General features: G+C 37.1%; 3 protein-coding genes across 4 annotated transcripts in view; all 3 read left to right on the top strand.

The window, feature by feature from the left end:
* Positions 1–527: 527 nt before the first annotated feature.
* Positions 528–6,439, top strand: LOC117601631 (venom serine protease Bi-VSP). Its single transcript, XM_076688914.1, has 7 exons — positions 528–659; positions 1,147–1,236; positions 4,651–4,938; positions 5,032–5,331; positions 5,661–5,762; positions 5,840–5,991; positions 6,081–6,439. The coding sequence occupies exons 2-7, from the start codon at positions 1,167–1,169 to the stop codon at positions 6,234–6,236; spliced, it is 1,068 nt and encodes a 355-aa protein (XP_076545029.1). The 5' UTR covers positions 528–659; positions 1,147–1,166; the 3' UTR covers positions 6,237–6,439.
* A 319-nt stretch (positions 6,440–6,758) lies between these two features.
* Nurf-38 (Inorganic pyrophosphatase Nurf-38) lies at positions 6,759–10,152 on the top strand. Of its 2 annotated transcripts, none has more exons than XM_034318642.2 (8): positions 6,759–6,966; positions 7,917–8,152; positions 8,567–8,653; positions 8,726–8,789; positions 8,872–8,934; positions 9,156–9,369; positions 9,439–9,548; positions 9,620–10,152. In XM_034318642.2, the coding sequence occupies exons 1-8, from the start codon at positions 6,774–6,776 to the stop codon at positions 9,661–9,663; spliced, it is 1,011 nt and encodes a 336-aa protein (XP_034174533.1). In that variant the 5' UTR covers positions 6,759–6,773; the 3' UTR covers positions 9,664–10,152. The 2 variants fall into 2 exon arrangements, with proteins under 2 accessions (XP_034174533.1, XP_034174534.1); XM_034318643.2 differs by having other exon boundaries at positions 9,694–10,150.
* A 1,997-nt stretch (positions 10,153–12,149) lies between these two features.
* Cow (Proteoglycan Cow) overlaps positions 12,150–20,750 on the top strand; it is a 97,233-nt gene continuing 88,632 nt past the window's right edge. Inside the window, exon 1 of the mRNA XM_034318639.2 lies at positions 12,150–12,498. Within this exon, the coding sequence (XP_034174530.1) occupies positions 12,397–12,498 (102 nt within the window). The 5' untranslated portion in view covers positions 12,150–12,396. The remainder of the gene's footprint in view (positions 12,499–20,750) is intronic.

Genomic DNA, 20,750 nt, shown 5'->3' with positions numbered 1-20,750 from the left:
TGTACGTTTAATTTATGAATTACCGGATGTCGGATTGCTAAGATAATAATTTCAATTTAATCTTATATTCCAATAACATTTTATGCCGACCTTATAAATATTATTTTCCTGCAATCCTTAAATTTTATTTGTAAAATTTTTTCATATTTCAAATTAAAATATTCTTCATTGCATTGCATTTCAACTTTGTTATTAATTATTCTCGTTCTTGCAATTTTCTGTAATTGGTGGTATGCAACATATCAGATATAATTGAGCATTTACACGTAAACAAATATTTTTCTTTCTTTTTTTACATTTACATATAATAAAGGTAGCTATAATAATTAAACAGGTAATTTTGCAGGAAATCGTTAGAGATCCTATAAAAATATTGATGGAAGGCAGGAACTGGCTGATTATCCAGGCAGAGGGTAACGAATCAATTTCTTTTATCAATTTTTCGATAACGTTTTTATGCGCTTTTGATGTAGAAGATTCGTCGCGCGTGCGTCAACCATCACTCTTGGAATTGTAAAATTTTTTTAAAAGTGAGCATCGCTGATGAGAGCCATTCAGTCTGTCGTGGATCGCGCCAGAAGAACGTTCGCGGCAATCGCTGTGAATTCAAACTACTGTGTCGAAAAGTTACCTAATTCTTACTTCTATCATACAATCAGGTAAATAGTAATTGAATTAAATTCATTTTAAAAGCAAGTTTTATGTGATGATTTACATAAAAATCGCATTCTTTCTCGTTCTATCGTTCTTGAAGAATTCTTTGAAAAAGTGAACAAAACATGTTAAAAAGCTGCAATTATAGATTATTTACATATTCCACGTTAATTAACCGCGAAGTTCAGTATTATTTGTGCAATTCGTGGAAATGAATGTGGATTCAAAGCATTGTGCACAGAAATTAATTATCAATTAAATTCATTGAATATTTAACTATATAATTAAATTTATTTAAAAAAAAATTTGATGTGATGATTAACATAAAAATCATTTTTCTTCAAGTTACCTAGTACCTTTGAAAAAGTAAATAGAAAATATTAAAAATCTGCAATAATTATACTATTGAAATTTATTTTTCAATAATTCATTATTGTAAACACTATTTATGCAATTTCTTATCGTACTGATTTCCAAATTTTCTTTTCACAGAAAACCAATAATAAGTCAAGATGTTGGTCCTCTGTTTGGCGTTAATTGCAGTACTGCATCCAGTAATGGTTCCCGTAGTGTCTGCTCAAGGTTTGTTCTTCTAATTGTCTTTTTTGCCGGTTGTATACGTTTCAGATTCCATTGAGGTCTCGTCAGCCTTCTGGCAGCCTTCGAATCGAAAAGTAAAAAACAGACACGTTCGATAATTATTCTATAAAAAGGATGAGTTCGTGGTGGAAAATCGAGCATATTCGAAACGCTAAAAACAGTTACACGCGGCGAAGCGAATGGGTTCGTAAAAAAGTTTCACGGCCTGTCAGTTGGTCTCTCCCGAATAGCCGATAGTAATTCACGTGGTAGGAAATGTTTTCTTCGAAATCGTGACTATTTCACACACACGAGAGGCATGATAAAACGCGATGCATGATTTAACATCGTTATGTAATGTCAACATAAGTTGTTGATAGGAGAAGCATCGAGATTCGTCTTCGATGATGCTGCATCCTATTGAACTTGAAATTCACTCTTCTAGGAAAAATTTCTCGTGATAACAAGTTTCCAGTTGTCAGCGAGTTACGCTGCTCTTAATTCGCAAACAACTGATCACTTTGGTTCGATAATTAACACGTTGAACGCCACAGTGAAATTGGCCATTTTTTGTGGGACGTATTAAAGCTCTAATTACTAATTGTAAGAATAGTAATAATTAATTTTCAATTTTTTAATTTCAAGCTTTCTATTTGCCATTTTGCATTATTTGTACCATAGCAATATTTCTATTATTTTCTTTTAATTATTCGGGCGCGTGTAAGTTGGGGGCCGGTCACCGATGACACCCATGGCGTTCAACGTGTTAAATATGACGGAAAAAATTTGGTGGAACCATCTTGCAAAATGTAAAAATATGGGTGGGTATCGAAGAAAAGGATAACAAGTTGATGAATACAGATGTGTGAATTAGTTCGAGATAGAAAGGGTAATTAGTCATAGATGCTGGTCAATCGGGGATTCTTGTGAAGGACGTCAATAGAGAAATGACCGTAATGGAATCCCCTTCGGTTGGTCAATTTTTACCTAGGAAATTGAGCAATCTATGACGTATGATTTCTCGAACACGACCAAGGTCGAACCTTCGAACGATCGAGGTCAAGCAGACTCGGCAATTAATGTTATCATGCATCGCATGCGATGCTTTTAACCTTCCGTGGTCCATTTATTGTGTAATCCAGATCCAACTTGCCAATTGATCTAATTCATTTTGAACGAAAGGTCAAATGACATTAAAGTCCTATCTTGGAAATCTGCAAAATTTCACAGATATTCTAAGAAACTTGAGAAGCATACAATGGCAATGTGATACAATACTATGTGTTCTGATTGAATTTTATTCAACTACGAATCCATTAAAAATTTTTTATTATTAGTCTGGTGGATACTTTTTTCTTCCTTCCATTACTTTTTTGCCCAGCAATTTGAAGCAAATCAAATTTATAATAAATAGTTTACATTTCATGAACACTTTGTTGAATATTTGCATATTCATTAATTAATGAAATCACGTTAAAATTCTGGAATTCGCTATAGGGAAACATTTTCAGAGAATTCTCTATCGCGATTTCTCGGTCAACATTTTCAACTGATCCGTTTATTTGTGGACAGTGATGAAACATCACTGAAATTCCACTGCGACGTCGACTTTTGAATACTACTTTTGAGTTGAAAAAAAACCTAATATATGATATCAGTTATCAAAATATTAATGATATCAAGGAAAAGCATGGTTGTTTTTATGCTGGGACCACATCTGCATCTAATGTGATGCATAATATGATAGTTAACATGTAATTTAACATTAAATATTGTTGATTACAATAGGCATTAAACAATAACTGGGGTGGCGGTCCTTTTTCACACGCTAAAGAAGCTTCAAGCGTATTTAATCGCGTTGTTATAATTAATACATAAATTATAATAACTATTTAAAAATGAAAAAACAAGTGCATAATTTTATCCTTTCATAATTGCATTTATAATCGTTGGATGTTAACGAAGATGTGGCATTATTGTAACATTCAACGTGTTTAAATGATTACAAGAAAACAAGGTGCGCCAATATTCGCTATGTATATACACCTATCAATATCTTTCCAAGAAACCAATCGATGCCAAATGAGAAACGTAACTAAACAGTAATGCTTGAAAATCAACATTCGCGTTTTTGCTCGAGGCACAAGCGTATTTAATCGAAGAATGCTAACGGTAACGATTCTCTCTTTAAATGTGTAACTTCCTGCCCAACTCTCTTCCAAAATCAGTAGAATACTTAAACGTTGGACGGGTGATTTCCAATATTTGCTAGTCGTATTCGTGCTAATTCAATTACGGAGGGGTATTTCTAAAAGGTGATGCTTTGTTGACGTTATTTCCCATTGTCAACGTGTTAATAGATGTAATAAGAAATTGAACAAGGGAACATCTGTTAGAATAGCAATCATGCAAATTGCAGTATGAATTTTTGAATAATTTATTCGTCAATAGTATTTTAAAAGGATAGAAGTGTATTTGTCTTACATTTGCCTAAATACCTCTTGCAATTTATAATAGCACTACGTATGCGAATTTTTAATTACACCTCGACTGCCACAGTGAAAATGAACGCGTGTAGTCAGACACCTTGAAGCTCTAACTATTAATAATCGTAACAATGGTAAACGCGATCGTTGATTACGACGGCCGCAGATAGCAACGAACGGATATAAATTAAGGGCTCCGACTCGGCCTATTTTGCCTGCTGTTAGCCGAGAGAGAGGACGAGGTAAAGGCGGAATTTCCTATGTGCGTCAATCACACGCGTCTACGTCCGGCGGTCGAGCTTGTCCGACTTGTTCTACTGAATGCACGCGTCTTAAAAGAATATAGCCGCAAGTCAGCAGAAAAAATCGGACAAGATCGTCCGGCAAATGCAGACGCATTTGTGAGATTTTTCTGATTAAAATGATACCATACATAAGGCAGGCCGTACACCAAAGATGCATCGAACACGCAACATGCAACATGCAACACGTCGCATGATGTGTACGAACGTAGAATAGGTATCGCGGCTGAATACAAACGATGTGTACGGACGCAGAATCGACACCTCGACTGGATATATGCAACATTAAATGCCCCGACACCTCGGCTGGATATATGAAACATTAAACGCTCAGAATCGACACCTCGGCTGGATATATGAAACATTAAACGCTCAGAATCGACACCTCGGCTGGATATATGCAGCATCTGGGTCCCAATGTTTGTTGCATATATCCAGCTTTTACTGTACAGAGCATCTCTTGGACGTAAAATGTCTTGTACAAATAAATAAAAGAAACTGTTTCCTAAACCTTGTAATCCCACGTAATCCAATAAATCGTATCTATTTAACAGATTCCTTGTGTTTCCAATCAATCATAGCTACATAATTGATTTTTAAATTCGAGCTTTTAATTTTCTACGTTTCAGGTCGAGCGTGCAATACCCCAAATGGTGAAGCTGGCTTCTGCGTCAACATTAAGGACTGTCAGTCACTGCTGGACCTGCTGCAAAGTCGAGGTTTATTAGCCGCTGGTTTCTTGAAACAGAGTCTTTGTTATTTCGAGGCAAATAATCCAATTGTTTGCTGTCCTGAGAGTGATACAAGAGGTAGTAAAGAAATAAGAGAGAGCCAGTACGGACCATTACAACCCCCACACTGTGGCTTCAACAACGTCAGCCATACCAGAGTGGTTGGTGGTGTGCCAGCCAAACTTGGTACATAGATTATATCTCGCACAAAATTTGTTGGACCATTTTCACTCTATACAAATTGGATTTCGTATGCTAACAGTGGTTGTAACGTTTCAGGTGCATGGCCTTGGATAGCTGCTTTAGGGTACGAGAATAAATCCAATCCATCGCAACCAAAATGGCTCTGCGGAGGATCTTTGATATCATCCAGACACGTTTTGACTGCTGCTCATTGCGCTGTTCGCAACGATTTATATGCAGTTCGTATCGGAGACTTAAATTTGAAACGAGACGACGAAGGTGCGCATCCTGTTCAAGTGGGAATCGAACAGAAGATACTCCATCCTGCTTATGAAACTTCTTCGTATACGAATGATATTGCTGTGCTTAGGTTGGATCAAGAGATACAATTTTCAGGTAACAATCGTATGATTCAAATGAAATATTTATTATTAGCCAACTCGTACCTAAGATTGAAAATCTTGAGAAGGGGGCTATAGCATTTAGACTTTCTTTCACTTTTCTACAGGCTAAACGATAAGAATTATCGAAAAAATTCTTGCGCCATTGTGTTTAGTGGATCAAAATCTCACGAATGGCCGAAAAATTATTATTTTTTTTGCTACTTCCGGTCTGACCGGAAATGGCCAAAAAAGGGTTGCTCTAGAGCGAATCTCGCTCTAGTTCATTTTAGCTTGTTTACAAATAATTTCGTCTTATTCCATTGTGTTTCACTTTTTTTACAGAGTACCTGTATCCAATTTGCCTTCCAGTGGGGGAGATTTTTCGAAACAATGATTTCGTTCGAAATTTTCCTTTCGTTGCTGGGTGGGGATCACTAGCAACAAGTAAATATTCATTTCTACTACATTTTCAATAAAAATTTCTCCTTGAATCAATATTTTGTTCTTTTGTCATTTAACAGGAGGACCAGGTAGTGAGATTCTTATGGAGGTACAGGTGCCAGTAGTCACTAATCAAGCATGCAAACAGGATTATTCCTCGTTCTCGAATGCAGTAATCGATGACCGAGTATTATGCGCAGGATATGCTCGTGGTGGAAAGGATGCTTGCCAGGTAAATTCACAGTATTCATTTTTCAAATTATTTAGGGCCATTCTTTAGCTTACGTTTTAAAATTTTTAATAATTTTTGTAATTCTTCAGGGCGACAGCGGAGGACCCCTGATGTTACCACAAAAATCATACTTCTACCAAATAGGAGTCGTTTCATACGGTTTTAAATGCGCCTTACCCGGATATCCTGGTGTTTACACTAGAGTTACCCATTTCTTGGATTTCATTATCTCTGCGATGCAGTAATCAGTATTTCACGAAACCACACTTTTTTTGTTCAACACGAAAAGAAGCTTAAGGTTCCAACTGTTACCGTTCGAATAAGAGGCAACTTCAATTACTCAAATTTTGTACATTAAGATACATAGAGCTTTAATATATGTATACAAAATTTTATACAAAATTTTGGAGTGCTTTAAGATTCCTAAATTATTGAACACAGATTGGGGTATATTCTTTTATTTATTCAGAAGTTTTCCTTTCTCCCCTTCCACGGGTTCTTTGTAATGCCATTTTCCTGTAGGGAAGCTTACTATGCTCGATACTGTACCATATTTAATCATGACAAGTACTATATTGATTCTAATACAAATAAGTTTGTTTGTACGTTAAATTGCATCTTCTAGCATACACATTGTGCGTGTGTGAAAGACTAATATTATAGTGAATCACCTTGAACGAGGCATGCACATGCATTATCATCGTTGATAATAGGATATCGTAAATTTTTTCCTTCGCGGGCTACGGGAAGCTTAGTACGCACCAGTGTTGTTAGATGTCAGGATGTCGTTGATAACGCTACACGTGTTACGTTGCCAAGGTTTGAAAAAGTTGACTATTCCGCTCAGATCAGTAGCGACCGGTACTTTCGTTCAATCGCAACCGTGTTCTTTGCTCCAGAAGCAATTGAAAAGAATGTCGTACACAACGGTGGAAAAGGGTGCATTAAACAGCACTGATTACAGGCTTTATTTCAGTAAGTATTCCGGGACATAACCTTAAATAAAACGATGATCTGCGAGCGATTGTTTCTCAAAGGTCGGAGGTCAACGCGTAGGTCAACGATTTTTTATTCAAAATTCAAAGTATTTAATTCAATGTTCTTATTACGTGATTGTTATATGTTATATTTTCTCCATGTAATACGAATTAAGACGTGACCTTTCGTTTACTTCTTTTCTTTCGCATAATTTATTCTGTATCTTATGATAGCACTATTTTTTTCAGTATTGCAATTTTTTGGAATTTGTTATTCGAACCCTTTGTTCGCTTTTGTTTCTTTATTTTTATGTAATAGAGGTTTTCCATAATGTCAGCATGACATTTAATTTCAGTGAAAGGATTCACTATGTAAGAACTTGGTGTATTGTACTTTTCACGAGAGAATAGTATCATTTCGCGCAGCTCGGCTGGCTCAGAAAGTTCCCCCACCAGTAGCGCTACCCCACCATAATTTACTTCCCATTACATTTGCCATATACACGGTGGACAAAATATACTAATATAGGAACGGCTTATTATAGAACAGAGGTAGTGAATAAGTGAATCATAATTCACAAGTTTATGATCACCGGATATACTTTCTGCCCAGCGTGGCTTACGACATACAGTCGTACGGCGCATGCGTGTTACCTTGGTAGCGGAGTGTGGCAGAACCAATCAGAGCCAATATGCGCAAACAAAACCAAAATTCGTTCATCCAATGGTACTACTCTCTCGTGAAAAATACAATACATATGTTTCTGGATCTATCAGTCTTTTCTTAGGTTTATTAAGAATTCAATGATGAAAACTTTCCACTCCACCAATTTTAGAAATCTAATGAATATTTATCTAATTATTAAATCAGTACTTCAGAATTTAAATACATATATATGTATTGATAGATCAGTCTTAGAGTAGAGACTGATATATATATACTTATAGGAAATGAAACTGGCCCAATTTCACCCATGCATGACATTCCACTTTATGCTGATGAAGCTAATAAAATAATGAACATGGTTGTTGAGATACCAAGGTGGACAAATGCAAAGATGGAGATCAATCTCAAAGAGACCTTAAATCCTATTAAACAGGATGTTAAAAAGGGTAAATTGAGATATGTGGCAAATTGTTTCCCTCACCGTGGATACATATGGAATTATGGTGCATTGCCACAGGTATAAAATATTTTCACTATTAATAGATTACTTATCCCTTTCAATGAATTGAAGTACAAAGGAATTTATATTTGCAGTTTGATAATAATCATAATGTGGTCTTTATTCTGTAATGTCATGTGGTAGTTTAAGGAATGATGTCATCAATTTCATTGGTATTAAGTTGTTAAAGAAAATGTGTAGTGGGCATCTCACAGTCACAATTAAGCTTCTGTGTATGTACATACTTTCTTGAAATGTATGACCAATGCCTTATCACATCTTATGTAAAGCTTTAGTCTTAGTTCAAGGGTATCACACATTATCTAGTTAATTTCATTTAAAGCTAAATGTACGGTTTTCTTCCTTGTATTCGCGTACATGTGCACTTGTTTTATATGTGTTTTTTTGCATTAATGGAAATTCTGTTTACAGACATGGGAAAACCCTGAGGTATTGGATGAATCTACTGGATGCAAGGGGGACAATGATCCAATTGATGTCCTTGAAATAGGATATAGGGTACAAAATTTGTTTTTTAAACACATCAGTGACGAATGTTAATATAAATTTAATAAGACATGGTTTTGTTAGGTTGCAAAAAGAGGCGAAGTTTTGAAGGTAAAAGTTTTGGGCACTGTGGCACTTATAGATGAAGGTATATAAAATTTTCAAGAAATAGTTAAAAATGACCTATTTTTTCTGATTTTTTATTTTGTGGTAATTTTTTTTTGTTTCAGGTGAAACTGACTGGAAAATAATTGTTATTGATGTTAATGATCCTTTGGCAGATCAAATGAATGGTAAGGTTGACATTTATGTCAAGTATGGAAAATTATTAATCAGGCTGAAAGAAAATATTATATCTTGTTTTTTGTAAAATAATGAATCACAAAGTATTGTTTTATTATTAAATACTTATCTTATCGAATGATCATTTCCGTTTTATTCGCTTAATATCCGTCGCTACAATCTATTTGATAAATAATCTGACTATAATACACGTTAATGTTTGATATTACAGATGTATCAGATATTGAAAAACATTATCCGGGTTTAATGAAAGCTACCATTGAATGGTTCAAAATTTACAAAATACCAGATGGTAAACCAGAAAATCAGTTTGCATTCAATGGAGAAGCAAAGTCAAGAGACTTTGCGTTACATATAATAGATGAAGTCCATCAACATTGGCAAAATCTTATTAAGCGTGAAGCGCCGGCGGGAGGAATCGCATGGTTTGTAACGATATACATATAATGCAAAAAATGTATTTGTACAGTGATCTAATAAATTTATTTTCACAGTACTAATGCAACTGTAGCGGGCAGTCCGTTCAAAATTACTCCAGAGGATGCTGAAGAAATGCTAGAAAAGGCTCCAGAAGCATTAGAACCTCAACCAGTAGATCCAATTGGTAAGTAAAGAGTTAAGAAATTACATAAATATATAAGATTTTATGCATATAAATTCATAATTCAATTTCAGTTGATAAAATTTATTTTATTCCACCACTGCAACATAAATTATAAACGTTCCATGTGATTATTGTTTGGTTTCAGTCGATAAATGGCATTACGTACACCTTAAGTGAGAGTAAAAGGGGTATTCTTACAGTACATCTTTCGATGGCTACATATGTTTGCTTGTTTTAATGGCACATGGAGTACTGTGTATTACTCCCACAAATTGCTTCGTTATAAGTTTTGATACATTCGATAGTTATAGAGAGTATTTAAATATTACAGAACATGTGCTTGCAGTACCGAAACAAGCAACACCTTATGCACGATGAAACGTAACAACACAATGTGCACTATTTATTTTATATAGTTCTATGAAGAGAAAAAACATTAACTTTAAAATATGTTCCTTTTTCTTTAATATGATTTATTAATATATCCTTGTTACTGTACTGTACATGCATCACAGTAATGGAATAGAAACTAAACATACTCCTTTCCAAGGTTGTGATACAATTTTCCATAAATAACCAGGTAAAGCTTATTGTAGATGAAAGTGAACTTATTTTTCTTTCCAGTATTTGTTATTTTACAAATATGTAATACAATAAATTAGTTTGCGTTCTCAACTCTGTTACTTCTGTTAAAAATCTTCAATTACCATCGGTCCCGATTATCATTCCCAAAATTATTACAATTAAAATAAAAACTCAGCAATTCATGAACGGAATCAATAATTTAGCAGAGTTTGGGTTAACAGTGTTATCTAATAGTACCACGAGGGCCGACTTAATTGTAAATAGGGGATCGTTTATAGTTCGTAATCCCGTCGAAGGTGCGTGTTCGTCTAGTACACCCCCAGGAAGTGGTCTCGGAGGAGACATTCGTATCTACTTCGTAGCATGTTTAAACATACAAGCCAGGAGATATATATTGTGCTGGAGGACACATGTAACTGGACCGGGGAGACGAATCGACCCGTTGCTATAATAAATTTCCAAGCAAGGTCCGACATAGAATAGAAAACGAACTGCATCGGATATGAAAAAAAGTGCATAAATTTTAATAAATTTTTTTAATTGCAAAAATGAATAGGAGTGTATTCTTGTACCATACAAGAATCTCTTATAAAATTAACTTAAGGCATTTGAATGTGCATTTTAATCTCAGAATTCTGTTTTATGAATTTGTAACTACAAAACAGGGACAAAGCTCGAGAGGCAATATTTAACAAATATGAAGTAGCTACCGTTTTCTTCGCGTTGGCTTAGTAACGTTTTCCGCTTTGTCTTTCCCGCGATGCGATCTATTTTGTAGAGGAAATGTCTGTGACGTTGTCTTCCTGGTTTCCACTCCCAAGGGAAGTGTCCGTGTACTTCCCACTTGAGGAAAATAACTGGAGACTGAAATACAGTACAGGTTGCCGCGGTAAGAAAATAGTAAGACAAATTGCTACGACAACTTACTTTCCGAGATACAGGCCTGCTTTTATGTCTTTAAGTACCTGAAAAGAAAAGATGAAACTTAAAAGAGACGGTAGAAAGTAGTTGCCACTTGTCCTACTGAGATCTTAAATGAGAATTAAAATTTTAATAATAGCAACATGAACAAATTGTTAGAGAAAAAAAAACAAATGGCTACTTCCGCTTCGCCACCTTCCCGCCATTTTATTTTTTTGTATCAATTCGAAGAGCAAATGATTGACAACGTGCAAAATCAATGTACTTTTAAATAATCGTTAACATCTAAATTGCCTGCGAAAGTATTTGTATCGGCCAATTTAACGCCATTAACGAAGAAAATAGAGGATAAATTCAATTCATTTTCCGTCCGATCATTTATCACGAGAGCTCTAATCTCGGGCCAAGCTGTTACAGCGAAAAAGGTGTTTTCCCAGCTTTACGTCATTTTGCCGGAATTCTTCGGATTCTTTTTCCATTCCGTCTACCTGTTTGCGTTTCAGAACAGAAAGCGTTAGAAATTCTCCGGATTCCTAATTAATCATGGTTCGACTTGCTTTGGAGTACGGGCTGGTACGTCATCGGATGTAATGAAACGTGTCGCGTAAAGGCGAAGCAGCATCGATGGAATTCGTGACTTGTTTAGGAGCGATCCGTCAAAGAAACTCCTAATCCGATACAGGTTCGAGAAGATAGTTCATAAGAAGCAAATAAAGAATGGAAGGAAGAGAGAAAAACAGTAGAAAGAAAAAAGAATGTTGTTAGGTTGGTCCGCTTTCTGGACGAGTATCCGGTGCGAGACTGGATTCTTTCTTGGTGCTCTCCTGCCGAATTCCCCGCGCCCTTTTTTCTCGTCCACTCGCTGGCAACACCGGGTAGGTGAACTAGCAGGTGGAGGTATTGACTGGCGCAGTGTACCACGCGCTCGCGCGAATGTCGCTACCAGAGGAATCGTGAAGGTAGACGTAGTCTGCGATAAATGAAACAGAGAGAGAAGGGTAGTTTCGCTTATATAGGTAACCGCCCGTGGTCCCCCAACGTCCCTCCTCGTCATTCGCCGGAATCCGACCAATGAGCGACCACGCGCCTGTAGTAGTGCGGCGTCACCTCTACTTGGCTCGCGCAGTCACAACTCGTTCGACCGTCGAGCTGAACGCTTACGTTTTGGGGACCGCTGCGTACGAACGTGTTGAGTTTACGTGCGCGCCTTTTAAACCGCTACCACCGTTCACTACCATCCTTTGTTTCCTGGAATCGGGTCACGGTACACGTGTTTGCGAGCAGAATCCGTGCGTCGTTTACGTTTAACGGTGGACGGTGCTCTCCCGCGGGAATAAGAGCCATGCGATTTTCGTGGGTGTTCGTGGCCACGGTGCTGCTCGTTCTAGTCTCCGGAGCAAGGTGTAAGAGGAAATTTGACGGGGATTTCGAATTCGCCGAAGAGGTGAGTCTTTTTTCCATTTTTTCATTTACTGCTATACCGTGTTTATTGTTGCTTATCGTATATACTGCCGGGTGGCTCATACGTCAAGTTGCGTTTACTAGTCAGCAAAACATTGACAGGTGCATTAGTGCTTCGAAATGACAAGTACCGTGGTCGCTTTTGTTTCTCCATAATAATACTATAGTTTCCTTGAATCGCGTTACATATTGCTTATTCAAACTACTTTGTGTTCACGGAATTTTTGACGCGGTAAAACGAATCTCATTGGAACGCGTCGATAAATTGTCAAACGCGTATCGATAGAGCAAGAATCGCTCGATTCACGGTGGTTGTTTTTTCCGTGAAGTTAGCCACAAACTACAGCGGCTGTTCGAAAACTTTGATCGGCATTATTACTTTAGTATTTTCAAGGATACACTTCGTGTATAGAGCAAGCTTCGAAGGTTGCATATGTCGTAAAAGAGTCTCGATTTAAATTATACTTTATTTTTATGTTTATCTCATGGTCCAAACCTATAAACCTGGAATTGTCAATAATCCGCATCAAGGTTTTCTTTTTCATTCCATATTAATAACGAAATGTAATTGGTACTGACCTTCTTCAACAATGGTCATAAAATACACGATCATAGCGTCGGGTTCATTAGGTGGCACGCAATGCAGCCACTTTTACTTTCACGTAACTGGATCGCTGTTCTAACGCAACTTATCCGCGCAATTGTTTATTTTCTTAGCAACGATGGCGTGCTCGCTTTCTACGTGTCCGATCTCGCCTAGGTAAACATTGCGATCAGAAACAATTACGTGCCCGTTACATGCGTACGTGACATTAAAGCCGCGTGTTGCTTGTAGTTATACACAGTATTATGTTACCGTGGCGCGCGCGCACCATATGTACTTCGATATAAACATAGTTGAACTTCAATTATAAACATTCTTATCCTTATTCCGAGTCAAATATTTCAATATGAATGACTAAGGAATTTAAAGAAGATAATTAAATAAACTATTAAATAAATTTAATTTTCAAGAGGAGATACCACCTTAACCCTAATAATTTGACCGCACACAATCCTTTATACTGCGCGTTAAGGGTTAAGGTCTGAAAATAGGAATTCGGTTCCCGGTTCGGTTATTTCCGCCGAATAAGGTCAAACAGGACGTATATTTATGCAAACTTTATTTTTCGCTTTCACCTTTCGAGTTCACCCTTGAAGTTTCGCCCACGTAGTACGGGAAACGTTCTATACAGAGAGTGGTATCTTTATCGAGGAAACCCACCTTAGGGATGAATACAGAACTGAAAAAAAAAAAAAAGGAACACGCAAACGACCCGTTTCACCTCATCTACGTTCGTAGCCGCTCACGGCGTCGAGTGATCCAAGCGAGCACGTTTCATTTCGAGGCTCGCGGATGTTTAATTAATTATCCTCAATCGCAAAGACAACACAAAGAGCTCGGTATAGGTTGATAATTATATGTGTATATATTGAACGTTGACGCTGACAAATTTGACCCGGTTTTCTGGCGCTGAAACACTGCGTGGGCGGCCTATCGATTCGAAACACTTTACCTCGTTGATTTTTCTCTTAACGATCGAACCAGACTAACTGGTTCCGTTAAATACGCGCTTTAAGATAATACCGCGAATAAATGATATATCGTAGATAATGAAAGGTGTCGTACGAGACATTTGTTGTTATTAAGTAAATGAAAGATTTGGATCGAATAACTTATTTTAAATCTTAAATGAATACCTTAAGAATTTCCTCGAAAATTTATAAATGTTACTTCCGAATATTTCAGGGAATTAAAATTGAACGTGTTTTCGAGGCTTCTTCGGGTAATCAAAGAGGGTCGTTGCGGCAACTTAATATCCAACAACATTTTAAGTCGTTCTTTCAACGCTTTTGCCCCAATTTTACTATTGCTATAACGTTATAACCCCTTCGGTGTGCCGTTGCTGCATGCACCAGACACTTGACCCTCTTATCTTTTCCCTTTTGCGATTCCACATTGCCATTTCTTTTTTCTGCCCGCCACTTTGAACGGCTCGAATGGAAATACACGTCGCATCCTTCTTGGAGGGGAAGCTGTTCAACCACTCGGTAATAATTCGCGGGGTTTAACATTAATTGCGTGTTTCGTTTTTCATTCCCCTTCGTTAGTTCGCGATTTTCTGTCTACCGGATGAATCGGATTCAATTTTTGTTCGAGGAGATCCGATGCATCGATCAAATTGGATCAGCGTTACACGCGACGTTATTAATAATCTAATTGGTCATTAGCGAATGAAAGGTGAATGAATTTAATGAGCACTTGAAAGTGAAATGAAAATAGGTAACCTTTGTTCGGGAATGATCGAGTATTTTATATAGGGTTTTTCGATATTATTTTAAAAGTTTGAATTGGAAGAATTATTTCACGAAATTCGGGACTATTATTATAAATTTTCTAAATTATTCACAACTTTCGTTTTATAATACTTGATCAGGAAATACTGAGATAATAAGTTTAAGAATAAAAAATCTGCAAGGATTGATCTTCATGGATTATTTTCTTTGATTAATTACTTGGATTCTGTTTAAAGATAATAATGCTTTGCAGATTGTATCAGAAACAAAGTGGTTTTCGCATAGAGGAAATGTGTCCATCAACATTCAGCTAATTATGCTGGCGCAGACTGTGTTTCTGTTTGTTCATGTAATATTACCAGTTAAAATTATATGCAGAGTATCTGGTTGCGTTCATCCGGAAACAGCTTGTAAATTAAAGGCCATTGTTTTCAGAAAATCATTGATTAATTCTGTGAAATAATTCCAATTTCCTCTAGAAAGTATTTGCCTGCTTTCAATGAATTTTTTCGAAGAGTGAAAGCATGGTTTGTGGTTTCCATCGACGGTTCATACCCAGTGTATCAGTATCTTTCCTTAAAAAGAAAATTGATTAATAGTAGAACATTCAGGGATCAGAATAGCAACTCTGTTCTTGACGATGGAAGAAGCTCTTACGCTTATCACTTATTCACGATAACCAATCGATCGGTTCTGTTTCGATATCCACTGTCTCTTGAAATGACACATTTTCTTGCTTGTTTTATTCCTGGTTTTTGTCCCAAATATTCGAGATTCATAGATGATATGAACAATTAATATAGGTGGATATTCCTAGTCAACTTTTTAAAAATAAAATACGGGTTGAAACGAAGTGCAGTTTGATTCAATTATTTCTCGCCAAAAATTTGAATAGAATTTCGCTTTAAAATAAATTGCAAAATTTAAAGAATTCAGCCATTTATTTTCACGATCGGAATAAAATATTATCTAGATTTACTAAAAAAAAAAAATGGGGATTAAAGGGAGCAAGAAAGAGTTTCGACTATCAAAAATCATACAAGCACACTTGTGTCCCATCATCCTGACTGAAACAAAAAGCTTCAAACCTCATCTACATATCCGATGCGAAGAAGAAGAAAAAAGTACTTGCAAAATCATCTTATCCCGTCGAATGTTTCGAAGCGAAAGGTGTTGCTAAATCGTCGATTTAAATGCGTAATCATCGGGCAAGATCCGCGTACAGACGTTTCATTATACCAAAGACGGGTAACAGAAGTCAACCTTTTACGAGCTTGCCACGAAATGACTCTCATTATAGCCACGTTATTGCGAATCGTGCTACTTCCGTTTTGTAATTTCACTAATCGAGCCGCAGCCTTCTCTCTCGGTTGGATGCGGTTTTATAGCTGCACACACACACACATACACACACACTCCGTTCAGTGCTTTCTATCGAAGAGAAAATCGATTATTCCTGGCTTAATGGAAAAAAAATTTCTGATCGATCGTCGGAGAATACTGTGACCTAGTGGCACGAAGGTAAACGAGTGTAACGATTGCACCCGGCTCTTTTCACGACCTATTGTTCCTCATAAATTACTACTTACCCCTTGGCGATAGTAATTTCTCTGGTTACGTTTGTTCGTTCTTTATGACACGAACACGGAGTCACGAGAGAAGGTAGTGGTAATAATTTGATACAAGTAGTATCGACTGAAGGATGTTTTATCACAGGTTGCTAATGAGTTTCATTATTTATTTATACTTTTATGGAAAAATATTTTTGTAAAAATTCAATAAAATTCTATGCCATTAAGATTAGTTGTCTACTCGTAATTCGCTTCAATAAATTCAGGAGGAAAAATCGGTTGGGTTTAAGAAAATGGGGTACCCCTCGATCGAGCTGATTTTTTTTACCATAGATAGCCCTTGACCTGACAATTCCAATGGTGATCATACTATCCCTTACCCCGCCCCCCCCCCCCCCCCCCTCTAGGTCAAAGACTGAAATGGTCCAAAAAGTGGTTTTTTGCACCGATCTCAGTAAGTACCCCCTCCCCCCAAACCTAAACCAACCTAACCTAACTTTACCTGAATTATTGAGTTTGAATTACTTTTTGGACAACTTCAGTATTTGACCTCGAGGGGGGGACAGGATGACCACCATTGGAATCGCCAGGTCAAGGGCTATATGTGATAAAAAAAATCAGCTCGATCGTGGGGTACCGCATTTTCTTAAATTCAACCGAAAAATCTTCTTTAGTACCTATTCCTGAAATTTTTTCGAAATTTATAAAAACGAGAATCCGGAGAAAAAATCTCTTGATAAACTTCATCAACGAGCATTTTCCAAATTCAAGCTCCTTTCGGATGTTTAGCATTTTCTATCTTGACCAAAGGAACGAGTGACTTTTTTCCTACGAATGTGAAAGCAGGAAACGGGAGCATGGCCCGTTGGATTTCAGGGCTAAAACGGTCATTAAGGTCCCTTTAAAAGCTCAATACCCTTCTCATAAATTTCGTAGCATCGCGTAATCCAACTGGTATATTTATGGCGCGAGCAGAGGCTCTCTTTGAACGCGTGAATACACTTTTTATAGGTCGGCTACGTACGTACGAGGTGTTCATAAGCTCGAATTTATCGCGAGGGAACCTGCAAGCTGATAGAACCTAGGGGAAAGCTTTTATAAACCTCTTAGCGGGAATAAAGCGTGCGTCGAGCGAGATTTCCTCGTGGAAAATTTCATTTCTATGCAATTCCTTGGCAACCGCTCCTCACGGGTAATTGGCAGCGCAAGGAATTCACCGGAAGTCGAAGAACCCCCTCCTCCAGCAGAATCGCACCAACGAGAGCTTCTCTTTGACACTGCTTTCCTTTTGTAATTTTGGAAAGAATAGTTCTTCGTGGTACACGCGTTCGTACTTTCTCCTAATTCTGAAATTTCTGTTTGTTTTTAAATCTTTGAGCTAATTATACGTTAAACGCGCTTGGAATAATTAAGCGCTTGTTTAATTTATTTCATCTTCTTGCAGCTCTAATTTTTCCCTCCTTTTTGGAAGAAATTTTTCGACTAACCTCCTTGTTTCACTGAAAGTTAGTTAATATCGTTTCGATTCGGAGTGTACGTGATTCACGGCGAAAGGGTTAAGAATCGGGCCGCTCGAGCTCGCGCATCGTTGATTATGGAATAGCGTCGTTGCATTCTGGTGCAATGCAGCAAAGACAGGTGGAGCAAATCGGCTGGAACGCCGCAGGTGGTAGGAACGCCAGGAATGTCGACTAACACCTTTGGCAACATTTGCCAACTCTCCTCTCGTGTCGCATCCATTCACCTAGCAGGCTTGCTCGCCGATTGCCCTGCAAAGCTTTATTGTTTACGACCTCACGAAACACCTCCGAGGCGTGCCGTACACGATCCTCTTTACCTTCGCGATCTTGTTTTTGTTTTTGCTTTTCGCCATTTCGCCGACATTCCATTTGGATGTTCCATTTGCGGCCAATTGAGAGGCACCCTCGATGTATATAGCGTCAATATTATTCGATGCGCGAGGGATAGATCGATATATTTTTATTATTTGAAACACTGATGGGGTGGTTCGGTGAAAAGAAAAACATACTATCAAATGGAACCTTGAGAATTGAATTTTCTACCCCTCTCGATGAGTACTGTAATCTTCCTAGATTTTAAAGAGATTTTATATTAAATTAAAAAAAATACGAAATTCGCACATCCGCACGAGCGATCCTCGAGCGAGAATACGAACCCCCTTCGTCAAATGATCGCTCGTTAACGACGAAACAACTGTTATCGGTGATTCGTTGCGTTCGTTCGATTCATTAACTTTATTTTTTTTTTTTTTTTTTTATTTCATTTTATTTCCAACCTACGAGTCACGATCGGGTCAAACGAGATTTCGTTTCGTACAGATCGTCGGATTTATTTCGTCTCGGCCCGTGTTCCCGCGGTACAATAACAAAAAAAAAAAGCGCGAGATAGGCTTTTTCGGATACGGGAATCAAATAAAATACAGGATTGAACGAGAAAATATTTCGAGCAATCTGGACCAGGTTATCGCGTCCTCGACGATTTGCATTTGTATCGCTGAATATTTATCGGCCACCTTTCCGCGCGTATTTCTGAAATTAATTAACTTCGAGATTAATCTCAGATGTTTTGCATTTGCTTCGAGCAACACTTATCAGGCTACTCTATTTTTCTCCGTTGCTTCAAGGAAATGAAATAACTTGTATTCTTTGAATATCTGTGTTCGGGTTGATCAGATTATTTTTGACGATATTTTACAGTCACCAAGTCTAGATCAACACGACACTCATTTTTCTACAAGTATTTTATATCAAACAAGCAATTAAATCAGCAACGTTTTTTTAAAATTACCTATATTGTAGAGGTAAAATGACAAAGGATTATTGATTAAAGCGGGTATCGTAACTGTTTTCAATCCCTTTAATCTAAAACTTTGTTGTTGAAGTACATCGAAATACAAGTTGTCCCTCTTTGTTTTTCGAAAACGCGAGCTCAGGATGTAGGTCGGGTCCAGTGCAGGCTACGCTATTTATCCTAGAGATCCTGTTAATCCACTCGGTAATCCTTTCTCCGAAGTTCGCTTTTAATAGCCGTTAAATCGCTGGCAAGTGTCGTAATCCGTGATTTGTTCTCACGCGTTGCAAAGCGTGGGCATCATCCATTGACTCAACGCATGACCCGTAAATCGTCATCCTTCGTACGGCCCGTTCGATCCACGCATTTTCAATTGTCGTTTCCTATAATTTACTTGCTTTTCGATCAGCTATGTTAGGCGAGGTCCGTACTTTGTTACGTGTTTAGAATATGCAGCCTTGATGAGATGCATGTTATTGCTCCATTGTTCCAACCTATTGTTGCTATCGGAAGAATATTTTCTACGCGTGTAATTCATTTTTTAATTTTCTCACAAGCTGGAGTATTATGCATTGCGATTGTTTATTCTTAACGCGCAGAGTTAACAAGAATTTTAGGCTAAGGAGCTTAGAACTGCGGTGTAGATTAGGAGCTGAATTAGAAGTTTAAACTAGGAACTTGAACTAGAGGCTTAGACCAAAAGCTTACAATTAGTCTAAGTGTGTACAGTAGACTCTGAATTTCTGGATTAATTTACTGTTATTATTAGTTATAATTTATTGTTTTAGCATTTGTTTATTTTAATGCAGCTGCATCGTAATATTCTGTTAGCAATTGTTATTTTTGTCTAGATTGTGCGGATATCTAAATATTATTAAAGGCCCGCCGTGATACGCATCAACTATTCTATTTACTATGAGAAATAATTAAAATTTTTTATTCCTTATATACCTTATTAAAATTACCATTTTTTGTGATGTAGCTAATTTGGTTATTATAAAGGGTCGAAAAATGTTGGAAAATAGTGCCCCAGATTTTTAATTATTCTGGAAATAATTTTAGTAATATTACTTTATGAAGCTTGTTTCTTCTTTTTCTAATTTCCCTCCAACGAGAAATGGAATTTTTTTCACTGCTTTGATGTTACTTCATTTCTTCTCATAGAAACGGAGAATCAATCGACACGGAAGAAATTACATTTTTTTGAAGTATTTCGTGTGTATTAGTTTCTTTTTTCCTCTTAAATATTCAGTGGTTATATTACGTGAATTATCGATTTTCTTTATATCGAAAGGGATTCGCGTAATGGTGATTGAAGGGAAAGCTTAACAACAATATCAGGGGAGGTTTGATTGTGAATTTTAAACGTTCAGTGATATCGTCTTGCGGCATCAGCTTTCCAATATCGCAAAAGTGCAGGGTAGAGATTCGCCTGAAACGTTCCATTCATTGTGATCACGAATGCTGCAGAATCAGTGTTCGATAGGATCTTAGACCCTCTTGCAATAAGGGAGAA

This window comes from Osmia lignaria, chromosome 6 (assembly GCF_051020975.1).
Source record: "Osmia lignaria lignaria isolate PbOS001 chromosome 6, iyOsmLign1, whole genome shotgun sequence".
NCBI classification, from domain to species: Eukaryota; Metazoa; Arthropoda; class Insecta; order Hymenoptera; family Megachilidae; genus Osmia; species Osmia lignaria.
The sequence above is the reverse complement of the archived record's forward strand: the minus strand, read 5'-3'. Positions and strand labels throughout refer to the sequence as shown.

What these genes read in the sequence shown, in the direction of transcription:
- LOC117601631 (XM_076688914.1), top strand. Translation starts at nt 1,167, where the DNA reads ATGTTGGTCCTCTGTTTGGCGTTAATTGCAGTACTGCATCCAGTAATG. An exon ending in TCCCGTAGTGTCTGCTCAAG is followed by an intron (nt 1,237 to 4,650) that starts GTTTGTTCTTCT and finishes TCTACGTTTCAG; the next exon opens with GTCGAGCGTGCAATACCCCA. An exon ending in TCAAGAGATACAATTTTCAG is followed by an intron (nt 5,332 to 5,660) that starts GTAACAATCGTA and finishes CTTTTTTTACAG; the next exon opens with AGTACCTGTATCCAATTTGC.
- Nurf-38 (XM_034318642.2), top strand. Translation starts at nt 6,774, where the DNA reads ATGTCGTTGATAACGCTACACGTGTTACGTTGCCAAGGTTTGAAAAAG. An exon ending in ATTATGGTGCATTGCCACAG is followed by an intron (nt 8,153 to 8,566) that starts GTATAAAATATT and finishes TTCTGTTTACAG; the next exon opens with ACATGGGAAAACCCTGAGGT. An exon ending in TGTGGCACTTATAGATGAAG is followed by an intron (nt 8,790 to 8,871) that starts GTATATAAAATT and finishes TTTTTGTTTCAG; the next exon opens with GTGAAACTGACTGGAAAATA.